Genomic DNA, 23,347 nt, shown 5'->3' on the forward strand with positions numbered 1-23,347 from the left:
TGGAAAACAACACCACTGTAACAGTGTAAATGAATGGTATATCTGAAATCAAGTTACAATGGAGAATTAAAAAAACAATCAATACATACTATTTCATTAATCCCACTAAGTTTCCCAGTAGACAGTTTTGGTCGTGAAGCAGGCCTTGGAGGGGGTACAATGGTGCCTACAGAAAGAGGAGTTGTGGGCCTTGCTGAAAGAAAGCAAATTTAAGGAAATAAATATTAGAAAGGTCACACTGAACATAAATACATACTTACATGAATAGAGTAACTGGAAGTTATATTTCTATTAAAAGTTCCTATTCTACAAGCTCCATTTTGTAAGGTTTACCACTTATCATAAATGCTTTTTAAATAGGGCTGTGTGATAACATGAAAAATGACTCTAAAAATGGCATCATGGGCTTTCTCATTGCTCTCAAATGATTTTACACCAACTATTCTTGGAAGTTTGTATGTAAAAAGATGGTTGTACCTGAGCTTCCTTTTGTGTATAATCTATATGGATTCAGAATATGGGACAGTCTTTCATATCTCACCACAAATGGAAAATTCACTGGAAATTCATATTTGGTCCTCACTGACAGTGGCATAACTCTGTTTACACCAAATTTTGCCCACTGAAATCCCACTACTTCAGTAAGTATACACCAGTGTAACAGATAAATTACTCTCTTGATTGTAAGAACACACTAACTCTTTCTTGTCTCTTAGATGAGCTGTCAGGAGTAAAAAGCAGTTAAAAAAACACTGCCCCCATGTCCTTCTAAACCTAACAGAAACAATTAACAGATGGTAGCAGCAGTACAAAGATGCCACTTTTACAAAGTCACTTTTCTGAATAGAACAGATACAACTGTATTTCAAAATAAATATTGCCATCCAAGGAGTACGCCAAAATTAACTTCAAAATAGACTGAAATCCTAATATATGACTATGTTGTTTCAGCACATCCTCTTATCTCCCTCAAATTATTCTGGATGGTTCTTTTTTAATTAAATCAATTAATGCTATTTAAAATGCAAGTTTTAAGGATGGAGTTTTCTCAGGCACTCAGCGTAACTCCTTTAAGTAGGGGAGTTACATCACTGACTTGGGAAGAAAGAAATTAGGCAAATACTGACCACATCCATCTTATGAGTTGCAAACTCAAATATCCCGATACATATTCTAATGTATCAGTCATTCCTTTAAAATTCTTAGTATGGCCCACAGTGACACTGCATGCTAAACACTGAAGAGTCTGCTGCAGTACCACAGGTATTCAGTGAGTCATTGCACACTTGCCCAAATGCACTTTTCCTTTACGCTCTTAGTTTGTAGCACTACGGTGATATCATGCATGCTTCAGAATACTAGGTGTTAAAAAGGAACAGTTTTAAATTCAATTTATTAAACTTTTTTTTTATCTGAAAATATCTGTACAAAACCATTTAGGAATAGAACTATTTTTGCAAATTCAATCACTTAATCTTTGAGATCTCACTGCTGTCTGACATCCCACAAAAATACATTGCTATTTCTACAAAAGCAAAGCTCTGCACAGTTAAGAGAAAGCAATGCCTTTAACTGAATAATGTAAATTTTTCTTATTTCAAGCTGAATATTTACCTTATTATCCTAACTTTCAAGGAAGTTGGTGCTAACAAGCAATTTAGTACGTTCTAAGTAAGAAGATGAGTTAATTTTAACATCAAGTGAGTGATAATAACAAAAAGAAAACTGAGTCCAAAGCTTGCTTTTTGGAGTCAGTTATTAGAAAAAAGCAGTACACAATGCATGCTTGCTGTACCCTTATTTGTGTGAGCACAAGAAGACTCTAAACTATAGCCCAGTAGTGCTGAAGATGATGTGGAAGAAATTTCAGCAGCAGACCAGTTTCTTCAATGAATAATCACAGAATCACTAAGGTTGGAAAGGACCTTCAAGATGATCAAGTCCAGCCTTTAATAATTGTTCATGGCATATAGTATTATTGAAAAGGTCACTTTGATTCTCAGAAACACAGCTGTTGGAAGAATTCCCAAGCAAAGCAGAAGAGGCAAGGCAGGTATTTTCAGTTTTTAAATGCAATATCTGGGGCTGCTTCTGGTTTCCGCTTGTGTGTCTAATTGTAAGAGGTTCATCAGCAAAGGAAATCCACTGACACTGAGACTGTGAAACACAGGATAAAGTACCAGTACTCCCTGATGGTGCTGCTGTAACACCAGGTTTGCACAAAGTGTTAATGGTAAAATCTGGTGAGGATGGGCTTGTAGACCCAGAATCTGTCTGTTGTCCAAGCAAAGACTGAGATACTCTACACCCAGGCAACTGAGTGGTAAATGCGGAGCTCCTATTGTGCTCTTTTAGTGTGGCTGAAGGAAAAGGGAAGAATTGAAACTAGGACCAACGCTGAAAAATTTCAATATTCAAAAAAGTATTCAATATCCACTGCATGAGGATTACTAGCCAGCATGAAAAATAACTGCTCTACTGGGCTAAAAATCCCAGCACTTACAAATAAAGGAAAAAAGCCCCAGCCACATATCACATTTACTTCATACTGCCAATCATTTCCATTTTTTAAGTAAGGCAAAAAATAATTTATTGTGTTTCTCTCCACTTAAGGCCCTACTTCTCATGACTTTCCTTATTCCTCTAACCTCCTTCCTGTCATGGTTCAAATTCCTCTCATCTTTGTCTTCTCCTTCTTCTGTCCTACTCCTTTTTGTTTCCTCTCCATAGCTTTCTCTTTTTCATTTCTTTCAAAGTTATTTAATCAAATCTATCCTATCCTGTTCTTTCCAAACATTTTTATCCTCCTAGCCATAACATTTGTAATGGGAAGGCCCAACATAAATGGCTGTCTGATGAATGAATGAAGATAATGCAGTTATGAGATCCTATTTGATATTCTTCTGTCCATATCAACCTGTTACCTAGTGAGTAATTATGTGTATGAGGCATCATCCACCCCAGTTTATCCTGTAGTCTACAGGCTGTTGGAAAACAGGAGTTTTCCACAAGTAATCCCTCCACTTGGCTGTTGCCTGCTGCAGTAGATGACAACAGAAGTAGAAAATGCAAGGTTAGTCAATTCTCAACATCTTGCAGATTGGCAAAGCTAGGAGCAACAGCGAAGTGACATACAGAAGCAAAAAAAGAGAGCAACACATTTTGAAGTTCAGATCAAAATTATAGGTATCCTCTTTACAGGGGTCCTTCTGCCATGAAGAAGTACATTCTCTAAGCTCACATAAATCAAGTTTTAACACAGCTTTCCCTTTCTGACAGATATTTTAAATATCATTCAAGGGCTTTAAAATACTACTGTAAATCCTAGTCAAAAAGCAATGTGGAAACCATTTTAAAATACATGTGGATAAAAATGAGGAAGATAAATAAAAAGAAGCATTTTTACAATATCAATAGCAGACTAAAACATGCCTGTTGTGTTTGTTCAAGATAAGAAAGTTAGCTCAAACTTCTAATAAAGCAGGATTATTCATGGATGACCAAAGTTTACTTCTGTGCTGCATAAACCACTGTCTGCTCAAATACCATGGTAGTTAAAATGTTAAATGATTAACACAAAGTTATGAAACAGTATCTAGAGAAATTTTTTAACAGTAAAAAGAAAAACATAATCTGTGGGACATGCTACATCATGATATGCAGATATTCTGTATACAAAACAACTAATTTATATAATTTAAGTTTTGGATTGAGGTTTTCAAAAGCTTTAAGCATCAGCTTACCTATACTAACCTTCAAGTTGAAGACAAACCACTGATTTCAAGGAAAACACAACCAGATCAAATTTGTGCATTTTTTAAAGTCTTTAGAATGAAGTTGCAGGTTAGTGAGCATCAGAACTTGATTTAAATGACAATATGACCTACATCGATCTAGTATTTTTTTCTCAAATGTATTAGTAATTTGTTATACTTTAAAACACTCACTCTCCACTTAACTCCGTGGATCATTTCACAAGCGTAAATATCTTAGTTAACTCCTAGAACAACAATCCTTTAAGTAATTATTTAGCAGGTAAAGTTTGCCAAGGAACAGATGTGTTATATGTAAAATTGACTTATGCTCACAGGACACTATATTCCACCAATTTCAATGAAATATGAGGCTCTGTGCATAAGCCTCTTTTGGGTATGAGGGCTCAGGTAGATGACTGCTCCCCAGACACGGCTACAAAAGATGTTACGGATCCCAATTACCTGCCACTGCTGATCAGCCAGAGACTACTTTCTCCATAGCTCTGCTGACAGGAGGGACTGTATGAACATTTCCTAACCTGCTTTGACTTCCTATTCAGGTGTAGCAATAAACAACTGGATAAAGTAAAAACCACAAGCATACCAAATTAAGCATCCTCTGCCTTCTGCTACAGACTCCAACACCAGCTCAAAGCTAGCAAAACAGATTATTTTGAGAAAGCACCACTTCTTTTCAGCATATTCCAGTAATATATATCTATATATAATTTATCCTTAAATATGTTACAAATTTGGATCCACTAGCCAATAATCTTGACTGGTTACCTAAGTGAGGAAGAGACAATAGAATTATTTCCATAAGCTAGATTTGTTAAAAAATGTAACTTCTAAGGAACATGAATTTGTAGTGAAAGAATAAGTTCCCCTTAAAACCTGAAGGGTTACATAGCAATGCTGGTTGCTGCTAAAAGGACATTACTAAGGCCAAGAACAATTAACAGTAGCTGTGCAGAATTCCCCTACTGATACATGTACTCCTCCTTACTATTCTTCAGTCTGTATGATCGAGCACAGAGAAAAACAGCTAGAAAGCCATGATTGTGAACAAAGAAGTGAGGTCTATTATAATTTTTGGAATATGAATACCTAGCTAAAAGAAACAGTGAACACTTCCTTTCTCAGGCATGTGGGAGAAGAGTCTCAAGACAGCAGGGGTTGGAAAACAGATATGCAGTAGGTAAACTGCGGAGTAGAACTATGGAAACAGTTTATCTGCTACTGTTAGTAAACAGCAGATTCTGCTTTAAATCCCCTGAGATAATCGACATAAATAATAAATAATTTAAAGAAATACTTTTAGTAAGCAGGTCCTAACATAGCCATAACCTCTGTTTTTGTTTCGGTCTCTCCTTCCTTTTTCTGAACAAGTTTCTCAACATCTCCTGTTCTCAGCCTCTTCAACACACATGCACACTTATATGCTATTTTGCCTCCCTCTCCTGCACTTCCTTTTGAATGCAACAATCAATACTGACTATTTTTGCAACGACCAGGTTTCAGGAAAGCCTGCCAGTGTCCTGCCCACACTAATACCCTCCAGAATCTTGCACCCCAAAATGCCCACACAACATCTGCCCTTCCCCCTCACCTCCCATACTCTTCAGCCCACCTTTTTCCTCCCAATACCCCTGCTCTCAGGTGGTGCCAGGAGCTCCCCCTTAATTCTAGTCTCAGTGCTGCCATTTTTATCTGGCACCCCTTGTATTATGCTCGCACATCTCCTAACAGAATCGTGGTTTCCTAGAGTAAACAAGTTCCTCACAGCAAAGCTCCACGGTGCCTTTGTACTACACAGCTGTACAAACTGGAAAGAAGAAACCCATCCCTGTTCACAGTGCAAGCTCAGCTTGTTTCACAATTGCTGTGACAACCTCCATTTAATCTCCCACCCCTACCAGCTGAAAAAAATGGGATTATATTCCAGATAGCGATTATTTTTTTGGAAAGTGAGAGAAGGTGACAAAAAAGTCAGAAGCAAGATAGAATTTTCCTAAGGTTTCTAGTGTTCCCTCTTCCCCCTTGCTCTCTAGCTTGAAAGCCTGATATACTGCACCCTCAGTTGTGTATTATTTATAAGACAGTATACTGCTTTACAAAATTACTTCATTTCAATAGTCAAAGCATGTCCCCTTGCAATAACTCAAAAGCAATGGAACATCCTGACGTATATAGAGAAAACATTTGCTGCTACCAAATATTTTACCTGAGGAGGATGAGGATGCCAAGGAAGCTGAAGAAGAAGATTCAAGGGAACTGCTGAAGAGTGGATCCCATGCCAGGAGGTCACTGTTCCCCTTTCTATATTAAGAGTTACAATTGGCATATAATTGAAAGATGTATATACTCATAAAAATTAAACTACAGCTTCAGTAGTGGTTTGATAATATACACACAGCTTCAGTAGTAGTTTGATAATATAATAAATATAATAATATGATAAATAAATTTGATAAATTCTTCTTTATTAATCTTTGCATCTAAAAATATGAAGTACTTGCAAGTCAAGGACTTGATTGCAGGTCAAGGTTACACATAAGAAGGCTATCTGCCCTGACACCTTGGTGCAAGTTTGTGTGTAGACATACCTCATAATGTCAGTTAAATGATTGTCATTTTCAAGGAGACATACATGTTCACATCCACTTATTTCAGTATATATATATATATAAGCAATGTATACAGACCTGTCCAAATTTGGTGCTTGTAATAAACATTTCATCATGGAACACTACAGGACAGAAACTAAACCTGTCTTATTTAAAACACGAGATTTTAATAAAAACCAATATTTTGTAGTCATGTAGTTATCAATTGAGGCAGATCACAATGAAGCAAATGCACTAGAAGGGGAAAACAAATGATCAGAAATTTTCACTGTTACATAATTACTCCTTAACTCTTATGATGCAATAGATGTCTGACTTAAAATAGCAGTCAGCTGATATTTCCAATGAGTTTCCCAGTATTAGATCAAAATAAGACCAAATTCCCACTAAACTCCCATTTGATAGAATTTTAAATTTGAACTTACTCATTAGTTGGAGCAGAAAGCTTTGATTTTGTTAACTCTTCACCTAAGCAAAAGACACAGTATTATCATCAAAGCTGTGACACTCAAAAATTTCAGCTTCATTAAAAAAATATTGTAGATATTAATGGATGGAGTTCAAAACTAATAATGAACTATTAAAATGGAAAAGAGAAAAAATGCATTATTTCTGATAATATAAATTCAGATACTCCCCAAATACCTTGGCAAACAAGGCAGATATCCTGCTAGGTGTCTCTTACAGACCACCCAACCAGGATGAAGAGGCAGACGAAACATTCTACAAGCAGCTGGCAGAAGTCTCGCAATCTCTAGCCCTTGTTCTCGTGGGGGACTTCAGCTTACCAGACATCTGCTGGACGTATAATGCAGCAGAGAGGAGACAGTCTAGGAGGTTCCTGGAGTGTGTGGAGGGTAACTCCCTGACACAGCTGGTAAGTGAGCCCACCATGGGAGGTCCCTTGCTTGACCTGCTGTTTAGGAACAGGGAAGGACTGGTGGGAGATGTGGTCGTTGGAGGCTGTCTTGGGCTTAGTGACCATGACATGACAGAATTCTCAATTCTTGGTGAAGTAAGGAAAAAGGTCAGCAAAACCACTACCATGGACTTCCAGAGGGCAGAATTTGGCCTGTTCAGGATACTATTTGAGAGAGTCCCTTGGAAGACACTCCTGAAAGGCAAAAGGGTCCAGGAAGGCTGGACAGTCTTCAAGAAGGAGATCTTAAAGGCGCAGGAGCAGGCAGTGCCCGTGTGCCACAAGATGAGCTGGTGGGGAAGATGACCGGCCTGGCTGAACAGGGAGATTTTGCTGGGACTCAGGGAAAAAAGGAGAGTTTATCACCTCTGGAAGAAGGGGAAGGCAACTCAAGAAGAGTACAAGGATCTCATTAGGTCAAGCATAGACAAATTCAGAAAGGCAAAAGCCCAGCTAGAACTCAATCTGGCCATGGTCATACGGGATAAAAGAAAATGTTTTTACAAATATATTAACAAGAAGAGAGCCAAGGAGAATCTCCATCCTTTATTGGATGTGGCGGGGGAACATTGTCACCAAGGATGAGGAAATGGCTGAGGTACTTAATGCTGCCTTTTCCTCAGTCTTTAATAGCCAGATCAAGTATTCTCAGGGTATTTCAGCCCTGTGAGCTGGAAGACAGGGATGGAGAGCACAATAAACCCACCGTAATCCAGGAGGAAGCCGTTAAGGACCTGCTGCACCATCTGGACACACACAAGTCTATGGGGCCTGATGGGATCCACCCAAGAGCACTGAGTGAGCTGGCAGAAGAGCTTGCCAAGCCACTCTCCATCATTTATCAGCAGTCCTGAGTAACAGGGTTGATCCCAGATGACTGGAGGCTTGCCAATGTGATGCCCATCTACAAGGGCTGGAAGGAAGATCCGGGGAACTACAGACCTGTCAGTCTGTACCAGGGAAGGTTATGGAGAGGTTCATCTTGAGGGTGCTCACAGGGCAAGTGCAGGGCAACCAAGGGATCAGGCCCAGCCAGCATGGGTTCATGAAAGACAGATCCTGCTTGACCAACCTGATCTTCTTCTATGACCACGTGACCCGCCTAGTGGATGAGTTGAAGGCTGTGGATGTTGTCTACCTGGACTTTAGTAAAGCCTTTGACACCGTCAGTATTCTCCTGGAGAACCTTGCGGCTCATGGCTTAGACAGGTGTACTCTTCACTGGGTAAAGAACTGGCTGAACGGCCGAGCCCAGAGAGTTGTGGTGAATGGAGTTAAATCCAGCTGGCGGCCGGTCACAAGTGGTGTTCCCCAGGTCTCGGTTCTGGGGCTGGTCTTGTTTAATATCTTTATTGATGATCTGGATGAGGGAATTGAGTGCTCCCTCAGTAAGTTAGCAGACGACACCAAGCTGGGTGGGAGTGTTGATCTGCTGGAGGGTAGGAGGATCTGGACTGGCTGGATCGGTGGGCTGAAGTCAACTGTATGAGGTTTAATAAGGCCAAGTGCCAGGTCCTGCACTTGGGTCACAACAACCCCATGCAATGCTACAGGTTTGGGGAGGAGTGGCTGGAGAGCTGCCCAGCGGAAAAGGACCCAGGGGTGCTGGTTGACAGCTGGCTCAACATGAGCCAGCAGTGTGCCCAGGTGGCCAAGAAGGCCAACAGCATCCTGGCCTGCATCAGCAATAGTGTGGCCAGCAGGAGTAGGGAAGTGATCGTGCCGCTGTACTTGGCACTGGTGAGGCCACACCTCGAACCCTGTGTTCAGTTTTGGGCCCCTCACTACAAGAAGGATGTTGAGGTGCTGCAGCGTGTCCAGAGAAGGGCATCGAAGCTGGTGAGAGCTCCAGAGCACAAGTCTTACAAGGAGCGTCTCAGGGACCTGGGATTGTTTAGTCTGGAGAAGAGGAGGCTGAGGGGAGACCTTATTGGTCTCTACAACTACCTGAGAGGGGGTTGTGGTGAGGTGGATGTTGGTCTCTTCTCCCAAGTAACTAGCGATAGAACGAGAGCAAATGGCCTCAAGTTGTGCCAGGGGAGGTTTAGATTGGATATTAGGAAAAATGTCTTTACTTAGAGAGTGATTAAAGATTGGAACAGGCTGCCCAGGGAGGTGGTGGAGTCACCACCTCTGCAAGTGTTCAAAAAACGTGTGGATGTGGCACTTCAGGACATGGTTTAGGGGACATGTGGCGTTGGGTTGATGGTTGGACTTGATCTTAAAAGTCTTTTCCAACCTTAATTATTCTGTGATTCTGTAATAGAAGTCTACACAGAGCAATGCATTTTGGGAGGAAGTGTTATTCACTTGAAATTTCTTCCTTAAATTATACTTTTTACATCAATATTATTCTTCAGCAAATCTGTCTTGGTTTCCCACTGAAAAAAACCCTACAGGATAGAGACTAATGCTCTGTCCTCTATCTCCATGGCCATATTTTATGTGTTCGACTATAAAACAGAGAGAGTGTGCTTTGCTGGTTTATGGATCATACTAAACTTAAGCAGGTGGAAGGGTTTTAAGAACTTGCACAGGAGACTTTTCCACGGGGTTCCCCCTTTGCCTTTAGGATGTGTTCCTCATAGCTGTCACAGACAGCCTTATCTGTTTCCCAGAACAGGGAACAGCTGAATATATAGAAAAAGAAGATCTAGAACTGACAAGTGAAATACTTTTTTTCTGTTTAAAATACAGATACTTAGGAAGTTTATTTCTTCAACAATTAAAAAGAAGTTATGTCAAAAAACTAACATAAATAGACTAAAAGTTAAAGATTCACACTTACTGGAAGAATTTCGATTCATTTGTGCCTGAAAGAGGAAAAAAAATTAGGACTAAATTCTTTTACCAACTGTCAAATAAAACACTTAATAGTCCCAGGGCTCTTAGTTTCACTCAACTTTCTATGAGATGCTTTGCTTTCAATGCCAGGCAAAACATTCTGCAGAAGACCAGAACATGAGCCAGGACACAGCAACACCCGCCACACCAGTAAGAAAAGGCAGGAACAAACACTATCAAGTTGACAAAGGGAGCAATATTACTAAATCCCTTTACAGGCTGGGGCAGGAAAATTAAACGGCTTATATATCACATGTTATATATGAAAAGAAACATTCCTAAGGTTTTCCCAATAACTCCCCTTGCATACTACACTAACTTGGTTTTAATCTAAAAATGTGAGTAAAAAGCTATTTTGTACTTACAGGACTGTGTCTCTGCTTTCAAAATGTAGGGAAAAAGAGAAAAATAATCATTATTATTTTAATATGTTATGCACAATATTTTCTTTAACATCAGAGCCGTTCTTATTCTGTTCTGAGTATTGTACTAGCATATTTTAATACTATTTATTTGGAATATCATCTCATGGTATAAAGGATCATTCTGTGGACTGGCAGAACACATCAGTAAAGCTGGACTGTAAATGTATCCACATTATATGATCTGTTTTAAAGGTCTGTGTATTACTGAATACTAATTAGTAAGCTATGTTAAAAGCCATGATTGGCTAACTCCACAATATATTCAAATGTCTTTGAAGAGGAGGCTGATGGGAGACCTTATCGCTCTCTACAACTACCTGAAAGGGGGTTGTGGTGATGTGGGTGTTGGTCTCTTCTCCCAAGTAACTAGCGATAGGACGAAAGGAAGTGGCCTCAAGTTGTGCCAGGGGAGGTTTAGATTGGATATTAGGAAACATTTCTTCACTGAGAGGGTGGTCAAGCATTGCAACAGGCTGCCCAGGGAGGTGGTGGAGTCGCCATCTCTGGAAGTGTTCAAAAAACGTGTGGATGTGGCACTTCAGGACATGGTTTAGGGGACATGGTGGTTCTGGATTAATGGTTGGACTTGGTGATCTTGAAGGTCCTTTCCAACCTTGTGATTCTGTGATTCTGTCTTGTGGTGGCAACAGCAGAAAGGCAAAGACTGAGCACTCCCAAGGTTCAAAGGCAAGTTAAAATCTGAGAAGGGAGAACTACTTAATGTTACACTGCAATAAAGTGTACCAAAGATGACCTACTGTACAAGAAAAAAAAATCATCGGACTTGAGCCTAGAATAAATTCTGAACAGTAAAATATATGTTTACACTAAAGATTCTTTATGACTTTTCTCTTCTACGCATTAAAAATACAAAGAACATAATCACTTACAGATATTGCTGGAGAAAGAGTGATGTTCCCTATAGATACTTTTAATTCATCCAAGGAAGGCATGGTATATTGAGAACTATTATTTGGCTGGACAGGTTTTATTTCCACATGGAACCTCCTGGGTTCATCATCTTCTGAGTCAGAATCACTGGATGAATAGAAATGGTTCTCTTTGGTATGTTTTTCTCAGTTAAGGTGGAAAAACTTCAAATTCATCTGCTTAATCCATTTCATAATTATGCTCTACAAAATGCTTATATTAAGTAAACATCACAGATTAACAATACTGCCTAACCTCTTTGTGCCCTTAAGCAGACACTTCAAATATATCCACTGTCCAAAATCCACAACTCGGAGTTAAAATTTAGTTTTTATATTCCATTCATCTTCATAACGGTATTGTGTTCTGAAAGGCACTATGTCATATAACTGAAAACCTGCAATATCTGTCATATAACTGAACAACTGCATATTTGAAGGCATAAATTAAAGATTCTACAGTAGCAACACTTCTGCATGTTAAATTTATGATTTGTAAGATTCAACCAGGGATTCTAACACACATATGAGACATGTAGAAATCCTTTTAAACCAAGTGAAGGGAACCCCTAGCTTTTTTAATAAAGAGTGAAATGCCCATGGTACCTGCACCAAGCATTAACAGTAGAGGAAGGAGCAGCAGTGGCACCCACCATTACTTGCCCCTTTTGCAGAATGGTACTAAAAATTTTGCAAGAAAGGATGCCAGGTACACAGAAGGCTGCAGAGTAAACTGAACGTCAGCTCTTTAAAGCACTGCCATCCTCAGTGAAAAAGGAATCATGATGACAACTCAGCCCTCAAAATAAGCACAATATACAGACGAATTTAGCCTCGGTTCTTTATACGCACAGGAGCTGCACTGAACAAAAGCTCTGAAAGGCCTACATTAAGTGTTAAAAGATGTATTTGTTTTGACAAGAAAGATTTTGAAAATTTTCCTCTACTTAAATGTAAAAGTTTCACACCACCTAGGGGGAGCATACATATTCTATACCTTGCTTCTGTTACTTTCACTTGGAAATATGCCAGCCATTAGGGTGAAATCTCTTCAAACTATTCCTTGACAATGATTAAAACCTGAACTCTACAGACATTCCAAATCTGTTTCAACTGAAAGAATCCCTGAGTTGTGGTAACGAAAAAGTCAAATGTCTTCATCTTACAGCCTATCTGTCCCCCACAGTGGATCATATCTAGAAAAAAAAGTTTCAAAGACAAGTCATTTTTCATTTCACTAAAGATCTTGTCTTGAAAATTATCACTGTTTCAAGATTAATTCATATGAAACAGGCAGCTCTTTATAAAGTTCTTTTCCAACACTTAAGACTAGACTTATTAAGACTCACTGCCATTATGGTAAAATAATGTCCTCCAACAAATCATCTCAAGAATCCCCATCAGCAGAACAAATATTCACTCTCGGAGGCTACGAGAGGAAAAGAGAAAGGGAACTGATGACTTCCTGAATCTGGTCAAGATTTTCAAAAGCTGAAATACTAGCTGGCTGACAGTGACTGCGTATCATTGAGCTTTTTCACTGAATGTATGGCCTTTTCTATCATTTCACAATAAAAAAGATAATGTAGGAAAGGATGCCCAGATGAATAATTTACAAGGCATGAATGTAGTTCACTCCTCTTTCCCTTTCATAAATATATGCAAAGCATGAGATAAAGCCCCTTCCAGAACTGGATAAAAGTCTTTCACTTTTATATCAATTTTTGAAATAGGAGATAACACAAACTGCTTTTATTGGTACAGCAATCTTTGGTGGTGGCAATAGAGGTACATTCTGCAAAGCTGGTGAAAACAGAGGAGCTATGATGATGGACTGACGCACTTTAAGGTGCTGTTAACTGCTTAAAAGTTTTCACAATTTAAGGTAATTGCAAAGTGTAAGTTATGTGCAGTTTTATGTGCCCTACCCAGAGAATTCAGTGAATACATTTCCAAAAATGAACTGTCTTGCTAATGTATTAGGCTTCCTTAGATCTACAGCAATTACTCACAGCCCTGAAGTAGAGCTTCTCCCTGTTTCTGATGGGGGGGAAAAGAAGAGGACAAGAATTTTTTCCTTCAAAGGAATGGCAGAGAAAAATCATGAACCTCCATAAAAAAATTACTCATAACAAAAATCTATTCTGCATATCAAAGCTATTATTAAAAAAGCAATAAAAGCTAGAAGCACCAACTAGAAATAGCATGTGGTGTAACGCCTTCATTAAGTAACAGAAATTCTATTTCTAGACCGATGGAGCTCCCAATCTTCTTAATGGAGTTATAAAAAAGTGGGAGGGTACAGGTATAGAACAGAAAACCACTCCATATGTTTAAAAGGTTTTCAAACTCTCTCAGAGCTTTTCAAGGAGAAAAATCTGCATGGTCACTTTAAAACTTTTGTTTAGGCTTTTTTTGTTTTATTTTGAGTTTGTTTTTTTTTACTCTCAGACAAAAACCATCCTCTTAAAGTTCCCAAGACACTTCATCTAATCTTTAACATATGCACACATAGAAAATCTAAGATAGGCAAAATTTTGTATATTTTGCAAAAGCTACAAACATAAGAATATAATTTTGCAACATAAGCACGGATGTCATTCATCTTCCTTTACTTAACACTGTAATCAGTATTTCCTCTCTCTGAAGAATTATAATAACATCAAATAATTTAGCACAATAATAGTAAAAAGGATATCCTGTGTTGTTTCTGGTTTAATGCTGTATCCTTCATCGTCTACATCAGGAATGTTCTAAAAACAAGAAAAAAATTTATGATATTGACAAATAACTGAAAAAATTGTTCTTATATCAGACAATTTTATATAATTGACAAATTAAAATTTGATTACAATAGCTCATGAATGTCATTGTTATTCATCATTATTACAGTTATCTCAAATTATGATCTGTAGTTCAGAAGCAGCGTGACAAGATACCTTAGGAATAGAATACAAAAAAACAACCTCCAAATTTCCTATGAAAACTGATAAGCTTGAATGCATCTGGTTTTACTGGTACTCTATCAAAAAGGTCATAAACCAACAGAATCATTTCAGCTTTACTATTGAGTGTTATATAAGACTACAATTGTCTCAACCTCAAATATTTTCACAATTTCTACTTCTAATTCTGGAGGCTCCAATGGTGCAGGAGCAAAACCGTTCCTAAGTAGTAGTCAATACTTTAATATTGCGAGTAAAAGCATTCCAGGTTACACAGGTTGCAACTTCCTCTCCCACCTTGAAAAGGCAGCAAGCCTACACGAGTGCTTTAGCAAAGAATATCCACATTAATTAAAAGGCATGGATGAAACTTAAACATAAGTTCAAAATCCAGTTCCAAAGTTTTCCTTTACACATCTCCAGCACCGTCCTGGATTTTCAAAGCTAATAAGCATCTGGGAACTTCAGACTAGTTCCATTTTTCGGTTCTTGCAGGCAATTAAAGATAAATTAAAGAGAATTATGTTAAAATCATTTAGAATGCTTAGCTAAGCACATAGTTTCATAAAACTACTTTGGGGCAGAGAGAAACAAGTCTTTAATATAATAATCTAAATTTTTAAAATGTGCAAAAAACCACACTCATGTATATTATATATAAAGGGATAAACTTGGACACACAGATACTTTCCACATTCAGAACAGAAAACCCCACTCCTGACTTTGTATGCATAGTTAGTCTATGCGAACTGCTCAGATGCTTCAGTAAGTTCATTACAAAAAACAACAATCCAAGTGCCTTCAAAATGTAGTGGTTTCACCAGTTATAAATTTGTTATAACAATGACAAGATTAATATAAAAAAGTAATTTTTTTCTAGTGTACTTACCAGTTTAGTCTACCAGAAGGTAGATATTGGGAGGCAGTTTGACTAATGGAGATACATACAGTATGGCCAAAACATACCTTGCTCTTATAAGTCTCGAGATATAACAAAATGACTTACACTGGAGACTTCAAGTGGACTAGCAAGGAACCACTTGACTTCACCTAAAGTTTGAAGCCAAATTTAAAGAGATATCCACTTCAAATAGCTTTTGAATTATAGAGGAAGATAAACATAAAAGTCTAGTTGTCCCTCTATTTCTTTTACAGATATCACAAATGGGATGTCTGATATTTTACTAAGAAAGATTGTCCTCCATATAGATCTCTAAATCCAGCACTTCTGAATTAAATGAAATTAATTTAAGCATAGATCAAACTTGATGCTAAAAAAAAGAGTAAGAAGTACAATCTGTAAAGGAGATGTAATACTGTACGCAATTAAATAGCGCATCAAACTAAGGCCAAAAATAATCTTTAACCTCAAACCTTAAAATATGGAACATACAAGTGCAATTTCTTGAAATACTTGTAAGATCCGGACTTCATGATATTTGATTAACACACACACAAAAAAAAAAAAAAAAAAAAAAGTAGAAGAAAAAGAAGTGAACAAGAATTAAAAAGAGTAGGATCACACGGTCCAGTACCTTAGCTCTACTTGCTCAAATCAGGGTTCTTAGCTACGCTTGACCTCAGGCCGACCTTGTTTATATACCAAAAAACAGTAATGAAACTTGACATTAAAATAAACAGAGTAAAAACATATAGCTAGAGGGTAGGTACATTTTCCTACAATACTAGAACTTCTGAATTCTGAAATTATTTTAGTTGTCATACTAGGCAGATCAGGATCATTCATGGTTAAGATGAATTCAAAACCAACAAAAATCCTTAAATATACAACATTTAGCTTTTCTTCCAGCTGGATCATATATGTAAAGGATATTATTACTAGGCACACACAGCATGCACAACAGAGCTGGCAAATCTGACTATTTTGATATAAAGTTGTGAAAGAACTTAGTTTGCACAAGTTAATTTCATTGCATTATTTTTATTTTACTGAATAATCTCTAGAATGAAGTAAATCCTTAGAAAGCACTAAAATCTTAAAGTTCTTAAAGTATTAAATTTCTTCCTCAACATTTTCATGTTAATTATTCCTGATCTTGCAACCACCTATTCCTCAATGGCACTTGACCGTGTAGCCTGTATTCATAACTTCAGACAAAAAGTCAAAGTTAATATGTACATAACAGAGATGTATACTTTACAGCTTAAGTTCTGAACACAGGAACTGAAAAATTCCTTTCTTCTTTTTCAGCAGACCACTGCCATTACCACTTCTTTCTAATACTGTGCATAAAACATAACTTGTACTTCTTTTTTTACTATTTCTAAAATTTAAATATATGCAATTAAAACATCTGACTCTACATAGTATATACAGTCAGAAATCATCCACTTTTTATTTCCAGCTTTGTCAATGACTCAGATTCAATACCAATTTATTCTTAAAATTCTTTATTATTCTTAAAACAGCTTCTGCTTTCGTTAATGACATACTGAATTTATCAGGCACACAATACAGACAAGACCTGATGTGCCTACTATGCTGATACAAGGAAAAATCCACAGCTTCATCTATACATGTGTCATTTTTGAACTTTAACACAGAGGAAGATGATCTTTGCAAACTTTGCATTTCTGTAAGAAGTAGTTATTAATATGATGGGTATGAAGGTCTGGTCAAACCCCCTATCCAAACACATTATTTGTAGTCTTTGCAGCAAAAAAAAAGCTCAATACGAATGTGAATTGAACTGTGGAAGTAACTGGAAAGGTAGACTTCCCTGGAAGAAGGTTTCACATTCTCAGAGATTCTGTTAAGCAATTAAACGTATAGCTATAAAAACCACAGAGTCCTCTCTGTGTTTGCAGATGTAATACGACACATTACTAATTAAGGTATTATATAGTTTTAAAAATACATGAAAAACTTAGGGCTTATAACTCTGTCTTTGCATCAGTATGTTCTATGAACTTTGTGGGGTGAACAGTTTTTTAAAGAAATAGAACATAAGAACATAATAAATAACAAAATAAAACTGTCTACACCAGAAGCATAAGGACTAAGTATTCTATTGCCCAAACTTATTTTTTGAGTTTTGGTGAATATTTTGTCTTAGTTTCCCTGCTCTGTTCCATCTGTCATCCAAAAGCAATGGAAGAAGCCACACCATTACCATGTCATTAGCTCCTCTGAGCTACATAGAAAGGACAAGAGAGGAACATGTGGAGCATATTGTAGTCTAGCTACTTCATTTGGCTCCTCCCCAGCAATGTTAGCACTGCTTACAGCTTGTAAGTCACCATCAGTCAAGAAGCAAAGAACGCTCACTACACTTCAGCTTGATTTCTGCCTGTTTTCTCTTCTGGAATATATACAGTGGTTATGAGAGTTCGTTATCAAGTTTTCCTCACAGCATGCTTCAAGATACAACACAGCTGAACTCTTTCTGCCAAATGAATTTTCTACCATTTTACTGAACTGGACTGACTTCTTGTAATCCAGGTGAGGACCAAAGCAAACTCAAAGTAAGCAGTTGAAGCTTATAGCCTGGAACAAGAGAAAAGATCAGCCTCTCCACTTTTGACATATTTGAGGTGTAAATTTCACTCAGGTATACCCTTAGGTTAAGACAGAGGTTATTACGTATTACCAGCCTCCTCTCCTCACTGTGCCTGTTAACCCAAAAGACATGGGAGAAGAGAGTAGCCAGTCAGTTTCTTCTACTGCCAGAGATGCAGAAAGAAAAACAGGTATTCAAAGTGCCCGTGTCTTGTGCTGTGACTACAAAGCCTTGTTCCCTGTATCAATGGCAGCTATTCAAAACATGCCACAAAAAAACATTTCAAAATGCAAACAAAAAAACCCATTTGAATTTCACTAAATAGAAGGTTACACTTGTGTTCCACTAATTAAGAGTTTGATGGTTCCAAACTCAATCAGTCCCCAGCAATAAAAATTGGGTATAATTCTATACAACTGTAATTACGCTACACTCATATGTAAAGAGGTTAATGAAAAGTTTTGGATGCCTTGATACATTTGTTTGCATTCCAGTTTCCTATGAAAAAAAGTTTCAGCATTATGTTCTGTGCATCTGTAGCTCCCTTCTTAATTACTTTTGAACTTACTGGACAATTTCAAATGGATTTGACAGACAGAACAGAGGACTCAAAGATAATTACATTACTACAGTCTTCATGAAAGTAGGCAGTCAAGTAGAAGAAGGAGATCTGCAAGCATCCCAACCAAGGGAAAGGTTGCAATCCAAATTCAGACCTCACTCAACACAAGTGGAACCTTGTAAATGCTTCCCAAAAAGAAAAGTTTCTATTAGAGCTCATATCTTCCTATAGACCATTCCTAGACATGACAAACCCACGGGAAACAAGACAATTAGTTCTGCCTTTAGAAAAACTTTCTAGTTAATAAACACATACAGAGCCAGACTACAGTTGCTATCTCTTTCTACGGTATACACAGTTAACTTCCTACTTTTCTTAATTATCAAGGTTTAGCTTAATGGAAGTTACATGTGTAGATTAACATATAACAGCACAGGAATTTTAAATCTCATGACATACTGTCATCTGGAGACTGCTTTTGAAGTGGCCAACCTTTTTAACAAATATCAGTTCTCAGTTCACAGTTGCCTTCCTACTCATGAGCACATAAAACCCTCTTATACCAGGTACAAAAAAATATTGATAGGAATTAACAATTTATTCAAATGCATTATATTTTCTAATATATATAATCTGGCAGCTACAAAAAGGGTAAGCATAAGCAGATGGCTTGCCACAGATAAATTCGAGAACTTCCACTTTGGTACAAAAGACATTTTTTAGGACCATCTCATTGTTTTGTTTTCTGGAAACAGAAAATACAAGTTTGAACACACTGCGTTACACATTTTGGACTAGTGAGAAGGCTCTAATGGTATTGACTATGCACTGTATGTTCAAAGATCCACAGCATCACATAGAATTGGTAGATAAAGTATTGAAGTCAGTTCTTAATGGATCCTTAAATTCTAAAATTTCAATATATTTACCTCAGTGCTTATAGTTACAAATAATTGTAGAGTGGTTATCTCCTACATTCCTTTCACATTATTAAAATTCTTGACAAACAAACAGAAGCCATCTTTTAAAAAAAGATCATGTTAATAACACAAAAGCCAGGCAGCAATCTTCTGTGAGTGACCAAAGCTGACCAAAATCACCTGAGACACCTTCAATAAGTTGAATTATCTGAGGGGTGGTCCTCAGTATTTTCTAGCAATCAAACACAAATGATAATTGCTTCAAATTTTTTTTTTTCAATAACACTTTTCCAAGTTCAATCATTTCTTGAAATGTGCAATTTATTGCAGATTCATACGAAACAAATCCTCATAGATGAAATTATAGATGGCTGTAACTATTTAGATTAAGTTTGAAAAATTAAACAGAAAGGAAATCATAAAGTAGAAGACAAAAAAAGTTAAAAACATTTGAAATGGGACCTTCCAGAAGAGGACACCAATCCTAAAATGTAAAAGCACTCTGGTGTGCTTGCTTGTAAGAGGTGAAATTAATCTCATCTTTGGTAGGCTGCATAATTTTTTTTACGAGAATGACAGTAACAGCTTCTGCTATCAAAGCATTCTACCATCCAGATTAATACTGTTCCTTGTAAAAAGTAAGAAGAAATGGTAGACTAAATTTTCAGCTCCAAATGCAGTCATAAAATGTTTGGCATAAAAAAAAAAAAAGAAAAAGAAGAATGCAATGAAAGTATCAGTTTTCTTATTAGACACTATGAAAGTTAGGTCTTTTTTTTAACCAAATATAAACTACATCTAGACAGAACAATTACCTTAGGTGATCATATGGTGTGCCTCATATAGACAGAAAGAATGTCAGACACACTTACAGTTGAATTTTTTAAACTAATTTATTTTTTAAAATGTAGAGACCAAAATAAGCAAGGAAGAAAATAAACATTGCAAGTCAAACCCAGTTGTGGTTCACTCCAGTGACTCAACCTGAACTGTCAAAAGGTACTATTTCCATGAAAAACCTGATAATTACAGTGATAATACTAAAGTTACTTTACTTTAAATGTACCCAAGATAAGAAATCTGCTCTAAATCAAGATGACTTTACACAGAACAGAATAACTGTCTTGATGATACTTACAAGGCTGTTCTTACACATATAGTTCTATTGTGTGGCAAAACTTACTTTTCCTTACTTAGAAGAATGGTTCTACTAGATTTTTTAAACCAAGTTTCTCAAAAGAATTTTTAATATTAGGTAAAAACTCCCAGATATTAAATGCAAAGAATATTGCAAAAAAATTCACAGAATAGGTGAACTTGGAAACTTAAATTGTTTAATGTAATTGGCATCTAAATAAATGAACTGAAAAACAAATCAGTCTACAGAAAATGACTTAAATTATTCTGTAAACTATTCTCTACCATAGGTATAGCGAGCTGCAATCTCTGTTACATACAATTCAAGACTACATACATGTTTAAATAAAAAGAAAAGGCTCAATTAAGGAAATAAAGTATTAACAGACCAATTTAATGTGAAACTGTCACTTATTTGAATTTAATTAATAAAATTGTAAAATGTATCACAGTTCAAACGGACAGCAATGAAATCAGACCATTAATAAAGCGCATCTTGAGATACTGCATTTAAAGCTGTATTTTAAGAAGCATATTGCTACACTCTAATGCCAGTAATAAAGCAGATATCCCACTGATATCAGAAGGATTTCTCAAAGGAAATGGAAGTAACCAAAGGAATATCATGATGCAAAGTTGAGTACACAATAAATTGAACCTTTTTCTTACTTATAATCTATTAGTCAAGCAATTTAAACTATTAACTTGAAAAATAAAGTAGCAAATACGTGCAGTAAAAACACCTTGTTTAAAAGATAAAATTGTTAGGAAATGTAAGTGTATTACTGACATATTTGTATATACTGCTAAAGATTATGTACTGAGCAAAATTCACACATTCAGTGTTTGATAACACTTCAACTGTGTTATCAAAATACTAAGTCCTCTGTCAAATAAATAATGCATTGCAGGGACTGTATATAAGTTAAGTTTCATCAGATTGCAGTGCTTGATAATATTAGCATATGCATTTGTTTTAGAAGTAAGTCTACTTACAACCGAGTCTGCATCCGGACACTCCCTATTAAAAAAATAAAGAAAAGATACAATTATGAAATGCACAAGATATTTTTTTCATAGAGTTCTGGTACTTCCTTTAATATTTTAAATTAATTTGAAACATTACATTTGACCCTTTTACCTCTCAGACTCTGTTAAAATTTTCAGTATAAATAATCCACATTCAACAGAATGAGATTTAAAAAGCAAATTCACATCATAGTAGGTGAAAAAAAAAAAAGTAAAATCAAGAGAAGCAAGGAGTATCACACTGTATTCTGGATGAATATACTTTAAGAGTGAGGTCTCTGTGGTTGATGTGCACAAGTAGAAGTCACCAATTCTAATGAAATAGTCCACGTGGTATGGCTAAACATTTGGGACAATAACCAGTTTCCAAAGACTATTCTTAGAAGAATTCAGAGCTTCCCTCTTTTAGAATTTCATTCTTAGTTTGTGTTTGTCAAACACAGTTGCAGTCAAGAGCTAGAAGATGCCAGAAAAAAATAGAGTACCCTCCTAATATGCACTTTAAAAACAAAACCCCAAAACTCATCAGCAGAAAGGCAGTGATTGCAAGCATATTATTCAGAAATGTTATATTTTTCCACTATAACCTTATTTAAGTGGTAGTATTTTTAAAAAATGAATTACACTGATTCTCTCTGATGTCTGCAAAAAGCCAAAGCAATTACATTTACAGAATGTGGGAATACTTGAGTAGCATATAAGTCCTCTCTAATTTGCATGCTGACAAATAAAGCTGTTAAGTCCCAATGTAACTGAACAACAGTGTTTTTATATAATCAAACTGAAGACCCTAAACATCCACTTGTAGAAAGAAGATGAAAAAAAATAAAATTTATTGCAATCTAAATAATCTTCTCTGAAAGGCTAAACACGTTAAATGCAAAAACTACAGTGTCTTTAAAAACAGGTATGAAAACTTGCTAGCATGGAAGCATTAGTATGAAATTCAGTACACCCTGTTAAGGAATTGACAGTGAGATAAAGGACCCTGTCTCCTCTGAAAGGCCTCACACAAAAGAAAATATAAGTGACCAAGTTTCTAATTGACTTACGTCTTACCTCCCTCTGCTGGCTAAACTGAATCCACAGCAATAAAGAACTATTTTAAAATCTATTTTACAGCTCAATGAGACAAAGTATTAGACTTCTCTCAAAAGATATAACAAATAGATTTTCTGACATGTGGTTTTAAAAAACAAGATGGCCTGAGGTCCATAAAAGTTAAGAAGTGTGAAAGATGTGAGGCAAACTACAATGAAAGTAATTCAGCCCATAATGAAGATTTTCAAAATTAGCAAGCTAATAGATCTCAAAAAGTAATGGCAAATCTAGTATAATTCAGAGGAACACCAACAGTACCTCCCAGGATCTGTTCTCAAGCTGCAAAGTCAATAGTTTGCAAATGCTGGTGAAGTGGAAAATGAGGACATCAGGTTTTGACACATGTGCTTTTACATCACTAGATGCATGATCTTTCTTTTAAGGTTAAAGACTTCTAGTATGAGGTAAAATTTCAGCAAATGGGGATTCTGTAAGGGAATTTAGGGATTACAGACAAAAACTAAAACAACCAAATCATGCAAAGCAGTGGTTACAAAAAGAAGTGAAATCCTTGACTAACCTGTATAGCAGTATGTAATAGAATACACGGGTATCTCCCTGTGTAAAACCGTTACTAGATGAAACATCCAGTTTAGGTGTCAACACGGTAAAAACTGTATTGATAAACCAAAA

General features: G+C 36.6%; 1 protein-coding gene across 1 annotated transcript in view; it reads right to left on the minus strand.

The window, feature by feature from the left end:
* Positions 1-23,347, minus strand: part of FCHO2 (FCH and mu domain containing endocytic adaptor 2) — a gene marked incomplete at its 3' end in the record, with an annotated part of 101,242 nt that overhangs the window by 24,361 nt on the left and 53,534 nt on the right. Inside the window, exons 11-18 of the mRNA XM_082013285.1 lie at positions 21,581-21,605; positions 14,178-14,252; positions 11,461-11,628; positions 10,511-10,522; positions 10,090-10,114; positions 6,808-6,850; positions 5,980-6,074; positions 90-193 (exon numbers count right to left, since the gene is read on the minus strand). Of these exons, the coding sequence (XP_081869411.1) occupies positions 90-193; positions 5,980-6,074; positions 6,808-6,850; positions 10,090-10,114; positions 10,511-10,522; positions 11,461-11,628; positions 14,178-14,252; positions 21,581-21,605 (547 nt within the window). The remainder of the gene's footprint in view (positions 1-89; positions 194-5,979; positions 6,075-6,807; positions 6,851-10,089; positions 10,115-10,510; positions 10,523-11,460; positions 11,629-14,177; positions 14,253-21,580; positions 21,606-23,347) is intronic.

Source organism: Phaethon aethereus, assembly GCF_964289735.1.
Source record: "Phaethon aethereus genome assembly, chromosome: Z".
NCBI classification, from domain to species: domain Eukaryota; kingdom Metazoa; phylum Chordata; class Aves; order Phaethontiformes; family Phaethontidae; genus Phaethon; species Phaethon aethereus.